Source organism: Oncorhynchus kisutch, linkage group LG28 (genome assembly GCF_002021735.2).
Source record: "Oncorhynchus kisutch isolate 150728-3 linkage group LG28, Okis_V2, whole genome shotgun sequence".
Lineage (NCBI taxonomy): Eukaryota > Metazoa > Chordata > Actinopteri > Salmoniformes > Salmonidae > Oncorhynchus > Oncorhynchus kisutch.
The window spans coordinates 8159836-8184954 of NC_034201.2; the positions used below are offsets into that span (position 1 = coordinate 8159836).

The window sequence follows — 25119 nt, forward strand, 5'->3', positions numbered from 1 at the left end:
ATGACAGGGCTTAAATACATCTCAACACGGCCTTCGCCTTAGAAGAAACCACTTCCGACCAAATCACAAATACACGGTCAAAATACATACTTGAAATCATCAATAACCACAATAAGGTAACCCATTGACATTTCATAAATATGCACACTTCAATTAATAGTATCACACCGTGCATAAAGCCGAGAAAGATAGGTTGTCTCGATAATGGAAAACAGGCTTGTGATTGAACCTGGATAGTAGTGTAGGGGTTTTACACATCTTGTTATAAACTGGATGGTTCGGGCCCTTCCATGTAAACATTGGCAGTAGAATGGAATTTATTTAACTAGGCAAGTCAGAACGGTCTGTACTGAAGAGCTCAGTGACCTTTAATGTGGCATAGGATATCACCTTTCCATCAAGTCAGATGATCAAATTTCTGCCCTGCTAGAGCTGCCTTGGTCAACTGTAAGTGCTGTTATTGTGAAGAGGAAATGTCTAAGAGCAACAACGGCTCAGCCGCTGAGTGGTAGGCCACACAAGTTCACAGAACAAGACCACCGAGTGCTTAAGTGCGTTAAAAACCGTCTGTCCTCAGTTGCAACGCTCATTACAGGGTTCCAAACTTCTTCTGGAAGCAACGTCAGCACAATAACTGTTTGTTGGGAGCTTCATGACATGGGTTTCCATGGCCGAGCAGCCGCACACAAGCCTAAGATCACCATGCACAATGCCCAGCGTCGGCTGGAGTGATGTAAAGCTCGCATTAGACTCTGGAGCAGTGGAAACGTGTTCTCTGGAGTGATGAATCACGTTTCACCATCTGGAAGTCCAACAGAATAATCTGGGTTTGGTGGATGCCAGGAGAACGCTACCTGCCCGAATGCATAGTGCCAACTGTAAAGTCTGGTGGAGGAGGAATAATGGTCTGGGGCTGTTTTTCATGGTTTGGCCTAGGTCCCTTAGTTCCAGGGAAGATAAATATTAACGCTACAGCATACAATGACCTTATAGATGATTCTGTGCTTCCAACTTTGTGGCAACAGTTTGGGGAAGGCCCTTTCCTGTTTCAGCATGACAATGCCCCTGTGCATAATGTGAGGTCCATACAGAAATGGTTTGTCGAGATTGGTGAGGAAGAACTTGGCTGGCCTGCACAGAGCCCTGACCTCAACCCCATTGAACATGGAACGCTGACTGTGAGCCAGGAGTAATTGCCCAGCATCAATGCCAGACCTAACTAATACTCTTGTGTCTGAATGGAAGCAAGTCCCCGCAGCAATGTTCCAACATCTAGTGGACAGCCCTCCCAGAAGAGTGGAGGCGGTTGTAGCAGCAAAGGGGGGACCAACTCCATATTAATGGCCATGATTTTGGAATGAGATGTTCGATGAGCAGGTGTCCACATACTTCTGTCCTTCTCTCAGCACATATCAAAGCTGCAGGCTAAAGTTAAATCTATACTGGGTTTCCGCTATCGTAATCACTCCTTTTTCACCCCAGCTGCCAAACTACTGCAGCCCTCATCCTCCACATACAACACCCGTTCAGTCACATTCTGTAAAGGTCCCCAAAGCGCACACATCCCTGGGTTGCTCTTCTTTTCAGTTCGCTGTAGCTAGCGACTGGAACAAGCTGCAACAAACACTCAAACTGGACTGTTAGATCTCTTCATTCAAAGACTCAATCATGAACATTTTTACTGACAGTTGTGGCTGCTTTGCGTGATGTATTGTTGTCTCTACCTTCTTTCAAATCAAATCAGAGGTCAAATGGAGGTCCTGGATGACAGGAAGATTGGCCCCAGTGATGTACTGGGCCATACGCACTACCCTCTGTAATGCCTTGCGGTCAGAGGCCGAGCAATTGACATACCAGGCAGTGATGCAACCAGTCAGGATGGTCTTGATGGTGCAGCTGTACAACCTTTTGAAGATCTGAATCTTTTCAGTCTCCTGAGGGGGAATAGGTTTTGTTGTTGTGCCCTCTTCACAACTGTCTTGGTGTGCTGGACCACTGGACCATGTTAGTTTGTGCTGTTGTCTGTGCCCAACAACGTTTGTAACATGTTTCGTGTTGGTACCATGCTGTGTTGGTACCATGCTGTGTTGGTACCATGCTGTGTTGTCATGTGTTGCTGCCGTGCTGTTGTTGTTGTCTTAGGACTCTCTTCATGTAGTGTTGTCTCTCTTGTCGTGTGTTTTGTCCTATATATATATATATATATTTTTTTTTTTACTCCCAGCCCTCATCCCCGCAGGAGGCCTTTTGCCTTTTGATAGGCCGTCATTGTAAATAAGAATTTGTTCTTAACTGACTTACCTAGTGTTAGGTTCTAAATATCAGAGTAAGAAATCGATGGACACTATGAAAGCTCCAACCAAGTTTATTCACCAATTGGGTCCATACAGCTGCATAACACAAAATATATTCACACAAGCACTGATATTTAACCCTATTTAACCCGAGTCTCCTCCTACACATCTGAACAGCCAATGCATCTCTGTTGCTAGACAGAACCTTAGTGATATCTGTTCTTCCTCACTTCCTCTAACCTGACCTCTGCCCCAAAATGTTCACTCCTCCAACTCATGGCTGTCATGTTGACTCGTACCAGACTGGGTACATTCTCCTCGAATAGGATCCCTGATGGCTAACAATAACATATCGGGACAGAACGGAAATGTTATACATTCCCCTCTCTCCCTCTGTGACATTAATAAGTATATTTCATATTTTCAGAACCAAACACTAGTTAAATAAAAGGTTAAATAAACAATTTAAAAATATATATTGTACTTGAATTCTTTGCCTGATTTATGGCACTTAAGAGCTGTGAATGTCAGGTATGGGATCGCAAGTTTTATGACTTGATGAAAGGTATGATTAGTTTTAAGCACAGATTAAGCTTGTACTAACAATCTCCTATACCCCGGAGCTAATAGTGGAAAAGAAACAGAGAGTGGTAGCACAGTACCTCACCCGCGGATAGCTCGACAGAGGAAGACAGGCTAGTTACTGGTGTACGTGTTGTGGCCATACAGCTCCCTATGGATGTCTTGTGATGTACCTTTATACAGGAGATGTAGGGTCCACCACTCTGCTGCCCGTCCCCCTCTGACAGGGCAGCATCCTCCTCTGGGTTGGGCTCGATGAAGTCATAGGGTTCCTGATCTACGGACACAACACACCAGGTTGAACCTCAGGCTATGTGCTTGTTGCCAGTTGAGCACAATATTGCTCAAATACTGTTACCGAACAGTCAAATCCACTGCATCTAAAAACAGGCCTTACCTTTGCCTGAGTCCATCTTGGAGAGGAGAGAGAGCGCGTCGGCACGGGCCGTCTCTGAGACCTGAGAGTGCAGGCTGATGGTGTCATCGTCAGAAGGCTAGGGGAAGAGAGGGAGGGGCGAGGAGGAGAAGGGAACTTAAGTGGTAAGTGAGGGTGAACCATAAACGAGTGTACTGAACATGTCTGCATGACCTACAGAAGGTGGTTGACTTGGGCCGGAGCTGACAGGAACATTGTACAGGCACCTCAAATATTCTACTGCTTTAGTTCCTGCAAAATATTGTGGTGTTCCAGCACCTAAAATGAGTACAGGCACCTACTTCAGTCCAAGTCCGGCACTGCCTATCGAATAAATACTAAGGGGCAGTATCAATTTGCCGTGGTTGAACGCACACCAATAGGCTTCGTACAGTCTAAGCCTCACTACAGTCTAACTACAGTGGGTGAACTCTGACCTCCGTCGTAGACAGTCTTTTATCCCCGTTGTCACTGCCGATACCAGAGTCAGGACCGTGGTTCTTACTGGGGTAAAAATCCTCCATGCTGCAGAGACATATAAAGGGATAGTCAGAAATAAAAGAGAATCAGACAGTTTTGTTCAAGTCACAATCATGACGACATCATAAGCACTTCATAATACGTCAAACCTGTGTCATTAATCATTATATGTTATACCAGTTGTCATTATAGTTTAATGGAACACACCATTCATGATGCAAATGGTCTATTGTCTTGTCTGTAGTATACGTAGTAGTATGATATGATATAAGAGTGTACCTGTCGGTCAGAGGCTGGGGAAGGCAGCGTTTGCCCAGGGAGGGGAGGTCCAGAGAGTCAGGCTTCTTATTCAACCTACATGTTTGGATGTTCAGGTACTTAAAGATGTGCACCTTGCCCTTCAGGCAGATCTGAAATACACAAATAGTAGATGAAATGAAGTATGCAATTGTTCCTCGGAGATGGTGGTATTTCATGAATACTGTCACAGCTGGGTGTGTGGGTGGGGGTGTTCTAGGCACATTGCCGAGCTGAGCTTAACCTGTGTATTACTGTAACCGCATCGCTGATACACATCCAGATGGCAGCGGATATTCCCATGCAGCGCCAAATGTCAAGTACAGCACAAACTACCACAGATGTTGCCACACAAGAACACACACACACCTGTGCAGGTGGGGACTGCATAGGGTTGTTGTCGAGGATGATGTGCTGCAGCTGCCTGAGTCTCCTGTAGACAGGAGGGATCTCTGTGATCTTATTGCAGGAGAAGTCTAGTCTGGTGAGTGGCAGGTCCGCCAACTCTGGAGAGAGAGCGAGGGGTAGAGAAAAATAAAGAAAGCATAAAAGGCATGGGGTTGGATATAGAATAGGGAGAGAGAGTACAGTAAACCTATATAGTTGGTATCTGTCACTGCTCTGGGGTCCAGAGAGGTGTTTGGGAAGAGAGAAAGAGTGAAGAGGACCAGGGGAGAGAACGGAAATTGCTACATACCCTCAGGCAGCATGTGAAGACAGTTCCTCCTGATGTTGAGTTCCCGTAAGGCCTGGAGCCTCCCCACCTGAGGGGGCAGCACCTGGATCTCATTACAGCTGATGTCCTACAGGGGGAAGACCCAGAGCAGGCGGTCATACAGAGGCCTACAAATGACTGGACATAGATCATAAATACATGTGGAAAGACACACGCACACACACACTCATGTGCTCTGGGCCAGTGCTCACCAACTCCATCAGCTCTTTGGCCTTCCCAATTTCCTCTGGGATGGACACTAGCTTGTTGTTGCTCACCACCAGCACTTTGAGGGGGAGGCTAAACAGGTATTTTGGCAATGTTGAGAGAAGGTTCCGGCTACAGAAACACAAAATACACATATTCACTATAGTCAGTATTGAGCAACAAAGGACAACCATCTTAAAAGAATGTTAGTGAAACCAGAGGAGACTGCTATCGAATTGTTTCTAGGAAATGAACAGTACTGTCTAGATATAATCATCTTCAAAACTTAAAAAATAACATCACAGCGTATTTCTCACACTATGAAAGAGGAAATGCTCTTGTTACTTGATCCTGTGAAGTCCCTGAAAGGGGAACACCATTGTCCTGAGATAAAGCAGAATAAAACTGAATATAGTTGTGATCAGCAATGAACGGGGTTCACAGCATGACAGAAAGTACACATGATCAGTTGGATAACAAAGCAAGCACTCTGTCACGCAGCAACTATATTTTGGGGGTATTCTATTAGGATCCCCATTAGCTGTTGCGAAAGCAGCAGCTACTCTTCCTGGGGCCCACACAAAACATGAAACATAATACAGAACATTAATAGACAAGAACAGCTCAAAGACAGAACTACATACACTACCGGTCAAAGGTTTTAGAACACCTATTCATTCAAGGGTTTTTCTTTATTTTCACTATTTTCAACATTGTAGAATAGTGAAGAAATCAAAACTATGAAATAACACATATGGAATCGTGTAACCCCCCCAAAAGTGTTAAACAAATCAAAATATGTTATATTTCAGATTCTTCAAATAGCCACCCTTTGCCTTGATGACAGCTACACACACCCTTGGCATTCTCTCTAGCTTCACCTGAAATGTTTTTCCAACCGTCTTGAAGGAATTCCCACATATGCCGAGCACTTGTTGGCTGCTTTTCCTTCACACATCCCAAACCGGCTCAATTTAGTTGAGGTCGGTGGATTATGGAGGCAAGGTAATCTGATGCAGCACTCCATCACTCGCCTTCTTGGTAAAATAGCCCTTACACAGCCTTGAGGTGTATTGGGTCATTGTCCTGTTGAAAAACAAATGATAATGGGACTAAGCCCAAACCAGATGGGATGGAGTATCGCTGCAAAATGCAGTTGCAACCATGCTGGTTAAGTGTGCCTTCAATTCTAAATAAATCACAGACAGTGTCTCCAGCAAAGCACCTCCAAACCATCACACCTCCTCCTCCATGCTTCACGGTGGGAAATACACATGTGGAGTTCATCCGTTCATCCATATGTCACAAAGATGTGGCGGTTGGAACCAAAAATCTCCAATTTGGACTCCAGACCAAAAGGACAGATTTCACTGGTCTAATGTCCATTGCTCGTGCTTCTTGGCACAAGCAAGTCTTCTTCTTATTGGTGTCCTTTAGTAGTGGTTTCTTGCAGCAATCCAACCAAGGTGGCCTGATTCACACTGTCTCCAATGATCATCAATCATTTTGAGATGCGTCTGTTGAACTCTGTGAAGCATTTATTTAAGCTGCAATTTCTGAGGCTGGTAGCTCAAAATGAAATTGTCCTCTGCAGCAGAGGTAACTATGGGTCTTCTATTCCTGTGGCAGTCCTCATGAGAGCCAGTTTCATCATAGTGCTTGATGGTTTTTGCAACTCCACATGAAAAACTTTCAAAGTTCTTGACATTTTCCAGATTTACTGACCTTCATGTCTTGAAGTGATGATGGACTGTCACTTCTTTTTGCTTATTTGAGCTGTTCTTGCCATAATATGGACTTGGTCTTTTACCAAATAGGGCTATCTTCTGTATACCCCCCTACCTTCACAAGGAAAGAAACGCATTCCAGGTGACTACCTCATAAAGCTGGTTGAATGAATGCCAAGAGTGTACAAAGCTGTCATCAAGGATAGCTATGTGAAGAATCTCAAAAATAAAATGTATTTGGATTTGTTTAACACTTTTTGGGTCACTACATGATTCCATGTGTTATTTCAATGTTTTGATGTCTTAGATATTATTTTACAAATTTGAAAATAGTCAGAATAAAGAAAACCCTTGAATGAGTAGCTGTTCTAAAACCTTTGACCGGTAGTATAGATTTAAAAAATGGCACACATAACACGTACAGTTGCAGTCGGAAGTTTACAAACACTTAGGTTGGAGTCATTAAAACTCGTTTTTCAACCACTCCATAAAATTCTTGTTAACAAACTATAGTTTTGGCAAGTCGGTTAGGACATCAACTTTGTGCATGACAAGTCTTTTTTCCAACTATTGTTAACAGACAGATTATTTCACTTATAATTCACTGTATCACCATTCCAGTGGGTCAGAAGTTGACATACACAAAGTTGACTGTGCCTTTTAAACAACTTGGAAAATTCCAGAAAATGATGTCATGGCTTTAGAAGCTTCTGAGAAGCTAATTGACATCATTTGAGTCAATTGGAGGTGTACTTGTGGATGCATTTCAAGGCCTACCTTCAAACTCAGTGTCTCTTTACTTGACATCATGGGAAAAATCAAAAGAAATCATCCAGGTCTACAAAGATTGTAAACCTCCACAAGTCTGGTTGTTCATCTGTACAAACAATAGTATGCAAGTATAAACACCATGGGACCACGCAGCCGTCATACCGCTCAGGAAGGAGACGCGTTCTCTCTCCTAGAGATGAACGTACTTTGGTGCAAAAAGTGCAAATCAATCCCAGAACGGACCTTCGTGAAGATGCTGGAGGAAACAGGTACAAAAGTATCTATAGCCACAGTAAAACGAGTCCTATAACAACATAACCTGAGAGACCGGTCAAGCAAGGAAGAAGCCACTGCTCCAAAACCGCCATAAAAAAAGCCAGACTACGGATTGCAACTGCACATGAAAACAAAAATCATACTTTTTGGAGAAATGTCCTCTGGTTGGATGAAACAAAAATAGAACTGTTTGGCCAGAATGACCATCGTCATGCTTGGAGGAAAAATGGGGAGGCTTGCAAGACAAAGAACACCATCCCAACCATGAAGCACAGGGGTGGCAGCATCATGTTGTGGGGGTGCTTTGCTGCAGGGTGGCAGGGTAGCCTAGTGGTTAGATCGTTGGAATAGTAACCGAAAGGTTGCAAGTTCATATCCCCGAGCTGCCAACGTACAAATCTGTCGTTCTGCCCCTGAACCGGCAGTTATCCCACTAGGCCGTCATTGAAAATAAGAATGTATTCTTAACTGACTTGCCTAGTTAAATAAAGGTAAAATAAATAAAATAAAATGAGGGACTGGTGAACTTCACAAAATTTATGGCATCATGAGGGAAGAAAATGATGTGGATATATTGAAGCAGCATCTCAAGACATCAGTCAGGAAGTTAAAGGTTGGTCGCAAATGGGTCTTCCAAATGGACAATTACCCCAAGCATACTTCCAAAGTTGTGGCAAAATGGCTGAAGGACAACAAAGTCAAGGTATTGGAGTGGCCATCACAAAGCCCTGACCTCAATCCTAAAGAACATTTGTGGGCAGAACTGGAAAAGCGTGTGCGAGCAAGGAGGCCTACAAACCTGACTCAGTTACACCAGCTCTGTCAGGAGGAATGGGCCAAAACCTACCCAACTTATTGTGGGAAACTTGTGGAAGGCTACCTTAAGTGTTTGACCCAAGTTAAACAATTTAAAGGCAACTCTACCAAATACTAAGTGTATGTAAACTTCTGACCCACTGAGAATGTGATGAAATAAATAAAACCTGAAATAAATAATTCTCTATTATTATTCTGATATTTCACATTCTTAAAATATAGATTGATGTGATGCTAACTGACTATATATTGAGGTGATGCTAACTGACCTAAGACAGTGAATTTTTACAAGGATTAAATGTCAGGAATGATGAAAAACTGAGTTTAAATGTATTTGGCTATCAATACATACACACAAAATCTAGGTCAAATAGGGGAGAGTTGGTCTGTGAGGTGTTGCTGTATCTGTTTAAATAAAAACAGTTTTGTTGTTCATTTGAGCAATATGAAATAAGAGTTCCGTGCAATCGTGGCTCTATAAACACTGCTCAAAAAGGGAAGGGAACACTAAAATAACACATCCTAGATCTGAATGAATGAAATTTTCTTATCAAATACTTATTTCTTTACATAGTTGAATGTGCTGACAACAAAACCACACTAAAATGATCAATGGAAATCAAATTTATCAACCCATGGAGGTCTGGATTTGGAGTCACACTCAAAATTAAAGTGGAAAACCACACTACAGGCTGATCCAATTTTGATGTAATGTCCTTAAAACAAGTCAAAATGAGGATCAGTAGTGTGTGTGACCTCCACGTGCCTGTATGACCTCCCTACAACGCCTGGGCATGCTCCTGATGAGGTGGCGGATGGTCTCCTGAGGGATCTCCTCCCAGACCTGGACTAAAGCATCTGCCAACTCCTGGACAGTCTGTGGTGCAACGTGGCGTTGGTGGATGGAGCGAGACATGATGTCCCAGATGTGCTCAATTGGATTCAGGTCTGGGGAACGGGCGGGCCAGTCCATAGCATCAATGCCTTCCTCTTGCAGGAACTGCTGACACACTCCAGCCACATGAGGTATAGCATTGTCTTGCATTAGGAGGAACACAGGGCCAACCGCACCAGCATATGGTCTCACAAGGGGTCTGAGGATCTCATCTCGGTACCTAATGGCAGTCAGGCTACCTCTGGCGAGCATATGGAGGGCTGTGCGGCCACCCAAAGAAATGCCACCCCAAACCGGTCATGTTGCAGGCAGCAGAACGTTCTCCACGGCGTCTCCAGACTCTGTCACGTCTGTCACGTGCTCAGTGTGAACCTGCTTTCACCTGTGAAGAGCACAGGGCGCCAGTGGCGAATTTGCCAATCTTGACTCCTCATGGAGTCCGTTTCTGACCGTTTGAGCAGACACATGCACATTTGTGGCCTGCTGGAGGTAATATTGCAGGGCTCTGGCAGTGCTCCTCCTGCTTCTCCTTGCACAAAGGTGGAGGTAGCGGTCCTGCTGCTGGGTTGTTGCCCTCCTACAGCCTCCTCCAAGTCTCCTGATGTACTGGCCTGTCTCCTGGGAGCGCCTCCATGCTCTGGACACTACGCTGACAGACACAGCACACCTTCTTGCCACAGCTCTCATTGATGTACCATCCTGGATGAGCTGCAGTACCTGAGCCACTTGTGTGGGTTGTAGACTCCGTCTCATGCTACCACTAGAGCAAAGCACCGCCAGCATTCAAAAGTGACCAAAACATCAGCCAGGAAGCATAGGAACTGAGAAGTGGTCTGTGGTCACCACCTGCAGAACCACTCCTTTATTGGGGGTGTCTTGCTAATTGCCTATAATTTCCACCTGTTGTCTATTCCATTTGCACAACAGCATGTGAAATGTATTGTCAATCAGTGTTGCTTCCTAAGTGGACAGTTTGATTTCACAGAAGTGTGATTGACTTGGAGTTACATTGTGTTGTTTAAGTGTTCCCTTTATTTTTTTGAGCAGTGTAATATTGTATGCTTTCTTGAATTTGTTCTGGATTTAGAGACTGAAAAGGCCTCTGCTAGCATGTCCGGTGGAGTAAGTGTGTGTGTGTGTCAGAGATGTGTGTAAGTTGACTGTGCAAACAATTCAGATATATTTTTTTAAATAAAAAAATAAGTGATGCAATCAGTCTCTCCTCAACTCTTATCCAAGAGAGACTGGCATGCATAGTATTTATATCAGCCCTCTGATTACAATGAAGAGCAAGACGTGCTGTTCTGTTCTGGGCCAGATGCAGCTTAACTAGGTCTTTCTTTGCAGCATTTGATCACATGACTGGACAATAATCAATAGAAGACAAAACTAAGAGGCTGCAGGACATGCTTTTTGGAGTGTGGTGTCAGAAAAGCAGAGCATCTCTTTATTACGGCTAGACCTCTCCCCATCTCTTTATTACGGCTAGACCTCTCCCCATCTCTTTATTACGGCTAGACCTCTCCCCATCTCTTTATTACGGCTAGACCTCTCCCCATCTCTTTATTACGGCTAGACCTCTCCCCATCTCTTTATTACGGCTAGACCTCTCCCCATCTCTTTATTACGGCTAGACCTCTCCCCATCTCTTTATTACGGCTAGACTTCTCCCCATCTCTTTATTACGGCTAGACCTCTCCCCATCTCTTTATTACGGCTAGACCTCTCCCCATCTCTTTATTACGGCTAGACCTCACCCCATCTCTTTATTACGGCTAGACCTCTCCCCATCTCTTTATTACGGCTAGACCTCTCCCCATCTCTTTATAACGGCTAGACCTCTCCCCATCTCTTTATAACGGCTAGACCTCTCCCCATCTCTTTATAACAGCTAGACCTCTCCCCATCTCTTTATAACAGCTAGACCTCTCCCCATCTCTTTATTACGGCCAGACTTCTCCCCATCTCTTTATAACAGCTAGACCTCTCCCCATCTCTTTATTACGGCCAGACTTCTCCCCATCTTTACAACCATTGAATCCATATGCTTTGACCATGACAGTTTAAAATCTAAGGTAACACCAAGTAACTCCTCAACTTGTTCAACAGCCACACCATTCATTACCAGATTCAGCTGAGGTCTAGAGCTTAGGGAATGATTTGTACCAAATACAATGCTCTTAGTTTTAGAGATTCTCAGGACCAGTTTATTACTGACAACCCATTCCAAAACCGACTGTAACTCCTTGTCTATCTTTATGCGCAACAAAAGTTAGTCTAGTGCTGTAGGTTGGTTGTCTTTCTCAAATTCATTCGACGGTAAATCATTGAGTCTATAAACCAAATCTGGAGTCAATCTGACTTATGGTTCATGAGAAGATGATTTTGAGCATTAGCATATGTGCTAATGTGCATCTATAGGTACAGTGCGGCCATTTTTAAATGCAGCAACTTATTTCTCATTACCATCAAAGACTGATGAAAAACTCTCTAATCTAATTATTCAGAAATACAAAATCTGGAGTGAATCTGACGTATGTTTCAAGGGTTGGAAGACGATTGCAGATGATTTGGAGCGTTACTTATGTTTTTTGAGATATGAATACCACATTCAGTGTGGTTCATCTTAGGGACATCCATGATAGTGATGACAAGTTTCAAGTTGATAGGCCACTGTGGAGTGGATTTAGAGTGGTTTAAATAGACACATAAAATCTGATAGTTAAGATATACCATGGGCCTAGAATTTGGTGTCATTTGGTCCCATGACTTCATGAGGCGATTTTTAAAGTATTTTTTACCATATTAGCGTATGTGCTAAAATCCATCTACTGGTATAGTGTGGTATATTTGAATGCATCAACTTTATTTTCTTAAACTCTTTAGGGACTATATTGTAATGAGTCCAAAGACCACATTTGTAGTGAATATGACTTTTAGTCATTGTGAAAAATATATGTTATGATGATTTTAAGCATTGGTTTACAGTCAAAAAGTGAATTGTTAATAGTTTCCTTCTTTTGTAAGATATAACATGGTTCATCATGGTAATGTACTTTATTAACCTAAAAAGTTTCAAATTGATAGGCCATTGTGAAGTGGATTGACAAAGGATTTAATTGGACATGTAAAATATGACTGATCTTTAATTATTTGTTACTTTTAATTAATTTTTTTGTTGGTATTTTTATTAAAACCGCATTGTTGGTTAAGGGCTTGTAAGTAAGCATACCTGTTGTATTCGGCGCATGTGACTAATACTATTTTATTTTATTTAATTGTTGGTGTTACTTGGACTTTTGGTTCATGAGAATACATTTTTCAAAAGGTTATCCAAAATTTCCAAGATGGAGGAAAATCTATCCTGACGGACCTTTATGGGTCCTTCAAGCAAATTTGTTCAGCACGAGAGAAGATACCTACATACGAAGTTTAAGTCTCTAAGTCAAAAGGGGCGGCGGATATGAGGGTTTAAGTGAGACTGCAAATAACAGCTCCACCTAAAGGCCACTCGGTGCCATTGCCATCTATGCCTGAGTTATTTGATCATGTCAAAGGGGGAAAAAATAATCAAAGTATAACAAAAGCTTTGCTGTAAACACCGTAATGTGGGCCTTTGTATTTCCTGGTGATATCAAACAGTATGAGGTCATTGGGTCAACAGATCACACCACAGAGCTCCATGAGTCATCACTGACCTGATGTTGAGATAGGTCAGCATCTGCAAGTTGATGATGGTTTCTGGGATGCATTTGATGCAGTTGTGGTATAGGTTGAGGGACTCGAGTGGGGCGAACAGACACACCTCTGGGGGAATCTCTGTGAGCCTGTTCTTCGACAGATCTGGGGGAGGGAAAGAGAGACAGACAGCAGGTGAGGGTCATGGGTACACAGGAACTATACTGTATGTACTGTATGTACACTACATGATCATTAGTATGTGGACACCTGCTCGCCGAAAATTGAATATCATTTGGTGTCTCTACTCTTCTGGGAAGGATTTCCACTAGAGCAGATGAGTTCCCACATTTTTCAGCATGTTTAAAAAAAAATAGATATATTTAGAGTTAGACAAAATTAGATTTTTTGGGGGGGGATGAACATATACAGGATGCTACACTAAACAACATAACCTTCATTCCAAATCGAAACTGTAAACCTACAACCTGATTTGGATAAAATTACTTGGAATGCTTCCTACACTCAAGGATTATTATTCCCAAACTATACATAAAATGTTTTGGCAAAAAAGCAGACCTGAAAACCCCATCCAACCTGGAGCTGAGTGAGTAATGCTCAGTCTGAAGCAAAAAAATGTTACCATGAAAAGCCAAGAAGAAAAATACATTACAATTATATATTTTACTTAATAAGGACTGAATGCTCAGGCTACCAAGCTTTGCTAGGACAACTTCAATTAGCACTGACGTGTGAAGCGAGAGGTGTCGAAGCCTTTGAGCCCAACAATTGGCTGGCTACCACAAGTGGGTGACACCTACTCCCTTTGCCTGCTGCACTGCTGCTTGGATTCTACCTGGCGATCTGTTCACCATCTACCCTGGCATGTCTCCCCCCTCTGTCTCTCTCCCGAGCTTTCACTCACCTCCAGCACACATGCACTATTGGGGCGAGTGACTCTAAATTTACAATGACTTCCCCCAAGTCGTTGTAAATTTCATTTTTTGTATTGTGCATTTTTCTATTTACCTCAGGACTCCTGCATGCTTTGTTGACTACAAACTTTCTTTACCCAACCGTGGGACAGACTGTTTGTTCCCGCACTCGAGACTGACTTTCTATTGGTTACACAGACTTTTGGCCTCCCATCCCATTCTAAACACCTCTCACAGGCTTTGTATTCATGTTACCTGATGAAATTCCTGTACAATATGATCTTGTTGCCATCTGATACACATTCACATGTCATAAATCAGCACTGCAGTGCTCTCCCTGTACTATGCCGTGCCTCGATTGTATTTCGGTTGATGATATCTGGAAATGCGCATGTACACCCTGGCCCATCTACTGTTGCAAGCCCCAATTCTGACTTGTGCTCTGATATCTGCTTCACTGATTACTGCTCCTGTAAAAGCCTTACCTAAAATGGATCAATTGAAAGTGTGGGTTCAGAGCTCCATTCCAGATGTGTTGGTCATTACTGAGACGTGCTTAAGAAAGAGTGTTTTGAATACTGATGTTAACCTCTTTAAGCTAGGGGGCACTATTTTTACGTTTGGAAAAATAACATTCCCAAAGTAAAACGGCCTATTTCTCAGGCCCATATGCTAGATCAAACTAGGAAGTGGCTTCTATTTTGAAAGCTCCATGTTTCATAGCCTGCCTTCGCTCCACTTAAAGGGATATCAACCAGATTCCTTTTCCTATCGCTTCCTCAAGGTGTCAACGGTCTTTAGACATAGTTTCAGGCTTTTATTTTGAAAAAATGAGCGAGAAAGATAACATCGCGTCAGTGGATAGCTGGGTGTTCGCATGGGTTTTGCTTGCGCAACACAGTGGGGCAGCCATTGACTCTCCCTCTCCTACTGAAAAAGAGACAGTGCCCGGTTGATATATTATCGATTATACATTTTAAAAACAACCTGAGGATTGATTATAAAAAACATTTGACATGTTTCTGTGGATACTATTTGGAATTTTCATCTGCGTTGTCGTGACCGCTCGAGCCTGTAGATTTCTGAACATAATGCGGCAAACAAACGGAGGTATTTTGGATATAAAATAATCTTTATGGAACAAAAGGAACATTTATTGTGTAACTGGGAGTCTCGTGAGTGAAAACATCCGAAGATCAAAGGTAAGCGATTAATTGTATTGCTTTTCTGATTTTCGTGACCAAGCTGCTTTGATGCTAGGTGTTCATAATGTTTTGTCTAGTGATCGATAAACTTACACAATTGCTTGGATTGCTTTCTGACACGACAGGTGGATTAACAAAAAGCTACGCTGTGTTTTGCTATATTGCACTTGTGATTTCATGACTATAAATATTTTTTGTAATATTATTTGAATGTGGTGCTCTGCAATTCAGCGGTTGTTGATGACAATTATCCCGCTAACGGGATGGGTTGCGTCAAGAAGTTAATCTTTCTGGTTATAACCTTTTTCGGCAAGACAGATCTTCCAAAGGTGGGGGAGTGGCAATCTTTACCAAGGATCACCTTCAGTGTTCAGTTGTCTCCACCAAGTCTGTCCCCAAACAATTTGATTTGCTGGTTTTAAGTATTACACTTTCAAATAGCTCTTTGTTGACTGTTGCTGGGTGCTATCGTCCTCCACCAGCACCGAGCTGTACCCTACCTGCCCTAAGTTCTCTCCTGGCCCCTTACACTAAATCTGAATTTGTCCTGGTAGGTGACCTAAACTGAGACATGCTTAAACCACCTGACCAAGGCCTAAAGCAATGGGACTCCCTAAATCTTTCTCAGATTATTATCAATCCCACAACGTATGACTCCGTATGACAGAAAAGGCTACTCTTCTTGATGTTATCCTCACAAATGATCCTGATAGGTATCAGTCTGGTGTTTTCTGTAATGACCTTCGTGATCACTGTTTTACAGCCTGTGATCGTAATGGCTGCTCAGTGAAATGACCTGTCCTGATTTGTCATAGACGCTTGCTAAAAAACATTATTGAGCAAGCCTTCCTTCATGAACTGGCCTCTGTAAAATGGTATAGAATCAGCTTGATCCCCCTCTGTCGAAGACGCATGGACTTTCTTTGATATTTTCAATGATATTGTTAACAAACACGCCCCCATAAAGAAAATGAGAATTAAAAACAGGTTCAGCCCCTGGTTTGACCGTGATCTTGCAGAGTTACTCCACCTTAAGAATTGCATTTAGCGAAAGGCTCGGCACACGCATACTCAGGCTGACTGGCTATTATTCAGGCAAATGAGAAATAAGTGTACTCAGGCTATCCGGAAGGCCAAAGTTAGTTACTTTGAGCAGTTCTGTCTCTGTGGGTCTAACCCCAAGAAGTTCTGGAAAATGGAGAATAAACCCTTCTCCTCACAGCTGCCCATGTCCCTTAAAAGTTGATGATGTGGTTGTTACTGACAAGAAGCACATGGCTGAGCTCTTTAATCACCACTTCATTAAGTCAGGATTCCTATTTGACTCAGTCATGCCTCCTTGCCTGTCCAAGATTTCCTCATCTTTCACCCATTTTAAAGCGACTATCCCGATGCTTCTCCCTCTGCCCCGCTACAAAGTTTCTCCCTGCAGGCAGTCACTGAGTCCGAGGTGCTAGAGGAGCTCCTGAAACCTAACCCCAAAAAACATCTGGGTCAGATGGTTTAGACCCTTTCTTCTTTAATGTTGCTGCCCCTATCATTGCCAAGCCTATCTAAGAGCTTTTTAACCTGTCTCATTCCCATTGCTTGGAAGGCAGCCACAGTTCATCCTTTAATTAAAAGGGGAGATCAAGCTGATCCTACCTGTTATAGGCCTAGTTCTATTATGCCCTGTTTATCAAAAGTGTTGTAAAAACTTGTCAATAATCAACTGACTGGCGCTCTTGATGTCTATAGTATTCTCTCTGGTATGCAATCTGGTTTCCACTCAGGTTATGGATGTGTCAAAGCAACCATAAAGGTCCCCAATGATGTCACCATTGCCCTTGATTCTATGCAATGTTGTGCTACTATATTTCTATTGACTTGGCCAAAGCTTTTGATACGGTAGACCATTCCAATCTTGTGAGCCGGCCTGGTTTGCTCTCTCAAAGAGTGCAGTGTATAAAGTCAGAAAATCTGTTGTCTCAGCCACTGCCTGTCACCAAGGCTCAATCCTAGGCCCCACGCGATTCTCAATTTACACCAACAACATAGCGCAGGCAGTAGGAAGCTCTCTCATCCATTTATATGCAGATGATACAGTCTTCTACTCAGCTGGCCCCTCCCCGGATTGTGTGTTAAATACTCTACAACAAAGCTTTCTTAGTGTCCAACAAGCTTTCTCTACCCTTCAACTTATTTTGAACACCTCCAAAACAAAAGGTCATGTGATTTGGTAAGAAGAATGCCCCGCTCCCTACAGGTGTGATTACAACCTCTGAGGATTTAGAGCTTAAGGTCACCTTAAAGTCACCTCATACAAGTACTTGGGAGTATGGCTAGACAGTACACTGTCCTTCTCTCAGCACATAAAAAAGCTGCAGACTAAAGTTAAATCTAGACTTGGTTTCCTCTATCGTAATCACTCCACTTTGTCCTATATTTATGCTATTTATTTATATTAATCCCAGCCCCCGTCCCTGCAGGAGGTCTTTTGCCTTTTGGTAGGCCGTCATTGTAAATAAGAATTTGTTCTTAACCGACTTACCTAGTTAAAAAGGTTAAATAAATATATATTTTTTTAAAGATGTTGGAACATTGCTGCAGGGACTTGCTTCCAATCAGCCACGAGCATTAGTGAGGTCGGGCACTGATGTTGGGTGATTAGGCCTGGCTCGCAGTCAGCATCCCAATTCATCCCAAAGGTGTTCGATGGGTTTGAGATCAGGGCTCTGTGCAAGCCAGTCAAGTTCAGAGAAGGCGTTTCCAATGCTCCAGAGTCCAATGGTGCTGAGCTTTACACCACTCCAGCCAACACTTGGTATTGCGCATGGTGATATTAGGCTTGTGTATGGCTGCTCGAACATGGAAAGCCATTTCATGAAGCTCCAGACAAACAGTTATTGTGCCGATGTTGCTTCTAGAGGCAGTTTGGAACTCGATAGTGAGTGTTGCAACAGAGAACAGATCATTTTTACACGCTACAACACTCGGTGGCCCCGTTCTGTGAGCTTGTGTGGCCTACCACTTCACGGCTGAGCTGCTGAGTTGTTGCTCCTAGACATTTCCACTTCACAATAACAGCACTTACAGTTGACTGGGGCAGCTCCACCAGGGCATACATTTTGCAAATTGACTTGTTGGAAAGGTAGAATCCTATGACCGTGCCACGTTGAAAGTCACAGTGCTCTGTGACTTTCTACTAGATTTTATACACCTCTCAGCAACAAGTGCGATAGCCGAATCAACTCATTTGAAGGGGTGTCAACGTACTTTTGTATATAGTATATATGGTAAATAACATTCATCAAGTAGCACAGATCAGGTGTGCAATACGTATCCAAAATGTAGTGTAAGAAAGGATCCAAATAGTGGCTCCAGAAACGGCTATAGGCTGAGCCGGATGAAATCCTCTGGGAGAGTAGATTGATACCAGGCAGCCTTGACTGATCAATATGTCTGAATGAGTGATCGATGGGAACAAGGCATGATCCTCAAAAGACAGAGCTGAAATTACACGAGGCCTTAGCACAGTTATAATACACACAGACGATCACCAGATCCAGTCAGTCTTGCCCATCTCGATATAATCGCTTGAATTACAGGAGTCCGCCTTATTCCGCTGCTATATCTGTGCAACAGCTTTGCAATTGCTCATTTGTGGCGCTGTTGCAGTGGATACTTTTATCAAATACATGCCAGGGATTCACTGACCAATGGTGAATCTGAGACATTTAAAAATCAGCCAGACCTCATCATGACATCACATAATACTTTATAGGCTTCAATGACAAGTACTATTTAACCCCACTACAAATAAAAAAGGTTAGGGTAAGGAGTGTATAATTATGCTTCCCTCATGAGACAATTATTTCGCTGAATTAATTAGACTCACAGAGCGAACACTAATTTCAGACAGCCATGAAGAACACGGGTCACTGTCCCCTTCAGATAAAAATGGTTGTGATGCAGGAGGCCAGTCCCTCTGTCCAATAATTCATGTGGATAGCAAGTGGAGCGCACAGCACACATTACTGTACCCCTCCTCAGCCCCAGCTGTGCTATCTGGCAGCCGCCACTGCCACTCCAAGATCCAGCGAATCAGGTTCCTCCTCCTACAATCAGGAAGAGCCTCATCCTCCAATCAAATGAAATAATAAATACAATTTCAAATGTGTCATGCGCCGAATACAACAGCCGTTACAGTGAAATGCTTAGTTACGAGCCCATTCCCAACGGTGCAGACTGAAAATAAGACAAATACTTGCTAAATAAAAAGGAAATATTAAGAGACTCACTGTAGCTCCTCCGTTCACAAATAACACTGTCTGCAATACAACTACTGTAGATACCTACTTCAAAACCCTCCATTCACAACACGCTGGCTACTCTGGTTTACCACCTCAATTCTTATTTACACACACGACTCTATCACAACCACACTTTACATTATAAAACGGCTGATATTCCATCACATACTTTACACTGCAATTGGAATGCTTACTATCCCTCTGTTCATTATGTATTACGTCTATTCTAACAACGTCTAGATACGCTACTTGACGCGGATGTCGATTAAGGCAGCCCCCCCACACCTCTCTGATTCAGAGGGGTTGGGTTAAATGCGGAAGACACGTTTTAGTTGAAGGCATTCAGTTGTACAACTGACTAGGTATTCCCCTTTCCTTAATCAACTGATAGCTGTGTGGTGAGCGTTCTGGCACAAAAATGGTCACCGTGCATCACCCAGGTGGGTGCTGCACATTGACGGTGGATGAGGTGAGTTTCCCCCTAAAGCACTTTGAGTACCTCAGTTAGTAGAAAAGTACTATATAAATCCAATCAATTATTATACGATCCCTTCTCTCTATTACGGATGGGAATACTTTGGAATATATTTCCAAAAATGAAAATAACAAGTACAAAAAAAAACTTGGGGGACCAAATATTTTTTTTTATTATTAAACCCATGGTCTTACAGATCTCGGGGATTGGGCAGAGCTATTGATGGTCAGTTATTATCATTCGGATTGAACGTTCTCGTGACGCCTACATACTGGTCATGACGAGAAGAAAATAAACTGTCGGGGGAGGTTCTCTTCTGCAGTGTTTCAACCAATCCAGTAGATGTGGAGGAGGAGTTAAGATGGAGTGTCGCCTTAACGTTTAAAAGTGAAAGTCGCGTCACAGATTCCCTTTCCCCGGAGCATCCGGGTTGTTGGGGACCCAGTAGATGCTGTGTCCCTGAGGCTGGGGCTCTGCTGTAGAGCACAGGCCGCTCTGTGAAGGAGAGCTCTGCGGTGCTCCGTGAAGGATTATGTGAAGGCCCTGGCTACCGATTCCATGTCAACCATACGCAGAGTGAAGCGGAGCGGCAAGCAACTGAATCTGCAAGATGCTCACGTGACGGGATGTGTGTGTTTATCCGCATTTGTGTGCGCGTCTTTGTTTGCTTCAGTAGTGCATGCAAAGGGGGGAAGGAGGTTGTGCTGATACAACTGATTTCTAAATGAATGCTTAACATCTTTTAACTAGGGGGCAGTATTTTCATTTTTGGAAGAATAACGTTCCCAGAGTAAACAGGCTATTTTGTCAGGACAAGATGCTAGAATATGCATATAATTGACAGCTTAGGATAGAAAACACTCTAAAACTGTTAAAAAAACCTGTAAAAATATTGTCTGTGAGTATAACAGAACTGATATTGCAGGCGAAAGCCTGAGAAAAATCCAATCCGGAAGTGACTCATGTTTTGAAAGCTCTGCGTTTTGATGCGTCCCTATTGAGCAGTGAATGGGCTATCAACCAGATTCCTTTTTCTACGTTATTCCCCAAGGTGTCTACAGCATTTTGACGTAGTTTCACGCATTTATGTTGAAGAATGAGCGTACGCGACTATATTGCGTAAGTGGTCACCTGATGGCTCTCTGAGTGATTCTTGTGTAAAATACAGAGGTAGCCATTTTTCCTCTCGGTCCTACTGAAAAGCCAACTGTCCCAGTTGATATATTATCGAATAGATATTTGAAAAACACCTTGAGGATTGATTATAAACAACGTTTGCCATGTTTCTGTCGATATTATGGAGCGAATTTTGAATATTTTTCGGCATTTCGTGACTGCAATTTCCAGTTGATTTCTCAGCCAAACGTGAAGAACAAACGGAGCTATTTAGCCTACAAAAATAATATTTTGGGAAAAAAGGAACACTGGGAGTCTCGTCTTCAATATATTTCACTTGTGATTTCATGAATAGGAATATTTTCTAGTAATATTTATGTTCGTTGCGTTATGCTAATTAGTGTCAGATGATGACAACGATCCCAGACATGGGATGGGGAGTTACAACAGGTTTTAACAAAGGCTGAGTTCCCCAAATACAGTTGGTTCCTGAGCAGACTAAAAAACTGACCCCAGCCCTGTGTCTGTGTGTAGGAGCGAGTGTTCAGCATGGTGAGTAGAAGGGTGTTAGCTGCCAAAACAACGTTGGCTATTTAATTAGAGAGAGAGGGCAGATATAAAACTTTAGGCCACTAACAGTCCTTGGCAGCCTACCTGATATAATGGCCCCGTTTGTCTCTCATCACTAAACCCAAGACTGCATAAAGAGCCCAACGAATCCTTGCATTTAAAAAGAAAATCTAAAATCCAGATATTTGACTGAGTCTCTTGTGTACATCTTTAAGCTAAGTTAAAGCCCAATCAGACTGAATTCCAATTTGATCTCCTCCACTCACAAGAAATGTATTCCTTTCTTTCAGGTTTTCTGGGAATAACCAGTCAGGCAAATGAGAATAAGAGGAAACTGGGGCAACCATCCAGTCAGATCTCACATGGCAGACAAGCCATTTTAGGCAGAGTGGGAATACAACAAACATCAATACTTGTCAGTCACCCACTCAGTCACCCACTCTCTGTTCAGAGAGAAAGAGATATGACAAGTTGTTTTGGCCGAACATAAGGAGGGCCATCTCTGAGCAAGCCTGTTACAAATTGCAGCAGTAACTGTGTGGGAGACATTTTGCATAAGGAAGTGTTTAACTCCATTCCTGGGGCAGTGGGTCAGGAGAGTTCTGAGCCGGAGATACATCCCTGCTCCACAGAACAACAGCCACCACTAACACGCGCACACAGTCCGGTACAAAAAAGGTACAGACCAAAAATAGAGCTGAGGAGACCAACAGATCTGTCTCTCCATCACACAGAGCACCAGCCAGGCTGTTCAGTAAAACACATTACACAACTGGTGAAATGGGACAAAACCCCAATAATCTCCTCAGAGATGTCAGCATGCACACCACATCAAAGACTCTGTAGCACAGGGAGCACAATCTGCATTCCAGTGAGACGGGTCCTCAAGAAATACAGTACCAGTCAAAAGTTTGTACCCACCTACTCAGTCAAAAGGGTTTACTTTAAAGAAAAACTATTTTCTACATTGTAGAATAATGGTGAATACATCAAAACTATGAAATTACACCCATGGAATCAAGTAACCAATAAAAAAAAGGTGTTAAACAAATCCAAATATATATTTTATATTTGAGATTCTTCAAAGTAGCCACCCTTTGCCATGATGACAGCTTTGCACACTCTTGGCATTCTCTCCACCAGATTCATGAAGAATAGTTTTCCAACAGTCTTGAAGGAGTTCCCACATATGCTATAGCACTCCATCACTCTCCTTCTTGGTCAAATAGCCCTTACACAGCCTGGAGGTTTGTTGGGTCATTGTCCTGTTGAAAAACAAATGATAGTCCTACTATGAGCAAACCAGATGGGATGGCGTATCGCTGCAGAATACTGTGGTAGCCATGCTGGTTAAGTAGTTAAATGTTCTATATAAATCACTGACAGTGTCACCAGCAAAGCACTCCCACACCATCAGACCTCCTCCTCCATGCTTTACGTTGGGAACAACACATGCAGAGATCATCCGTTCACCTACTCTGCATCTCACAAAGACATCTCACAAAGACATGGCAGTTGGAACCAAAAATCTCAAATTTGGACAATGAGGACAGATTTCCACCGGTATAATGTCCATTGCTCGTGTCTCTTCTTATTGACATATTGATGTACTGTTGTTTCTCTTTGCTTATTTGAGCTGTTCTTGCCATAATATGGACTTGATATTTTACCAAATAGGGATATCTTCTGTATACCACCCCTACCTTGTCACAATACAACTGATTGGCTCAAAGGAAAGAAATTCCACAAATAACACCTGTTTATTGAAATGCATTCCAGGTGACTACCTCATGAAACTGGTTGAGAGAATGCAAAGAGTGTGCAAAGCTGTCATCGAGGCAAAGGGTGGCTACTTTGAAGAATCTCAAATATAAAATATTTTGATTTGTTTAACACTTTTTTGGTTACTACATGATTCCATATGTGTTATTTCATAGTTTTGATGTCATCACTATTATTCTACAATGTAGAAAATAGTCCAAATAAAGAAAAACCCTGGAATGAATAGGAGGGTCTGAACTTTTGACTGGTACTGTATACCTACACTTATTCCAATATAATATCAAAGTCAGTGTCCTTGTAGAATAATGAATAATGCTAATTCAATATCCTTGACAGGTGAACTTGACCCACTTCATCAGTGAGAGTTAGTCAACTAGGGTCTGGAGACTGTGTGCTTTTCCATTCCACAACATGAGGATTAGCGATTACCATAATAGAAGAGACCCTTCTTGCCTCTCACTAGTCCACCACAACAGCAGCACCAGCCCGTTCCTCTACTCCTGCCTGCAGGTAACCTGGGCACCTCAAATATTCAGACGGCAGCCCATTCAGTGAGGTCAGCATACGACTGGCACGCATATGAGAGCGAGCGCAAGAGAGAGAAAGAGCAAGCGAGAGATGAGCTCAGGTATGCACTCAGAGCTGGCCTATATTTCAGCCCTTATGGGATATAGAGAGGGGAGCCAGCACCAACACAATGTGGGAAATGGGTGTCCCCAAACCAAACTACATTACCCACAACTCTTCCTCCCCATTCTCTATGTGTATCTGAAATCCCCTTCCTGCGTGCTTCATGTCTTAAGAGTCCCATTGATTTTCTCCACACCCTATCATCACCTTGCCTGTAGACATGTAGAGCACAGCACTGAGTGGAATCATTCAGAGTAACACAGGAAGATAAGCACAACAGTTCCTCAACCTAAACTAAACCCCATCCTTGCCAAACATAGAAAGAATTGTTCAAATAATTACATAATGCATTCGTTAGTGATAATCTTTATAACAAAGATCAAACCAGCAGTGTTCTAGACCTGGCAACACAGTCATTTGGTTTGGCATGAGACAGACAGAGACAGACAGACGGGAGAGGCAGTGATGGGAACCCCATGTGACAGTGACTTCTCTAATCCTCAACCTCCTATTCAACACAGCACAGCACAGCCAGAGAGGTGGGGCATGTGATGCCTGAGAGGACTGCTGTATAACCCTGGCCTGCCTGGCTACATCACAGAGGCAGCCAGGCAAATACACCAATATACATCTTATACCACCCCTATTACCAGCCTGTTCAACCTCTCTTTCGTATCGTCTGAGATCCCCAAGGATTGAAAAGCTGCCGCGGTCATCCCCCTCTTCAAAGAGGGAGACACCCTGGACCCAAACTGTTACAGACCTGTATCCATCCTGCCCTGCCGATCTAAGGTCTTCGAAAGCCAAGGCAACAAACCGGTCACTGACCATCTCGAATCCCACCGTACCATCTCCGCTGTGCAATCTGGTTTCCGAGCCAGTCACGGGTGCACCTCAGCCACGCTCAAGGTACTAAACGATATCATAACCGCCATCGATAAAAGACAGTACTGTGCAGCCG

General features: G+C 43.0%; 1 protein-coding gene across 5 annotated transcripts in view; it reads right to left on the reverse strand.

Moving 5' to 3' along the window:
• LOC109872701 (leucine-rich repeat and calponin homology domain-containing protein 2) overlaps nt 1-25119 on the reverse strand; it is a 77777-nt gene that overhangs the window by 25027 nt on the left and 27631 nt on the right. For all 5 annotated transcript variants that reach the window (XM_031807634.1, XM_031807635.1, XM_031807639.1 and 2 more), the window contains exons 2-9: nt 13174-13318; nt 4996-5122; nt 4766-4871; nt 4438-4574; nt 4051-4181; nt 3729-3816; nt 3274-3370; nt 3050-3153 (exon numbers count right to left, since the gene is read on the reverse strand). In XM_031807634.1, coding sequence (XP_031663494.1) covers nt 3050-3153; nt 3274-3370; nt 3729-3816; nt 4051-4181; nt 4438-4574; nt 4766-4871; nt 4996-5122; nt 13174-13318 — 935 coding nt within the window. The remainder of the gene's footprint in view (nt 1-3049; nt 3154-3273; nt 3371-3728; nt 3817-4050; nt 4182-4437; nt 4575-4765; nt 4872-4995; nt 5123-13173; nt 13319-25119) is intronic.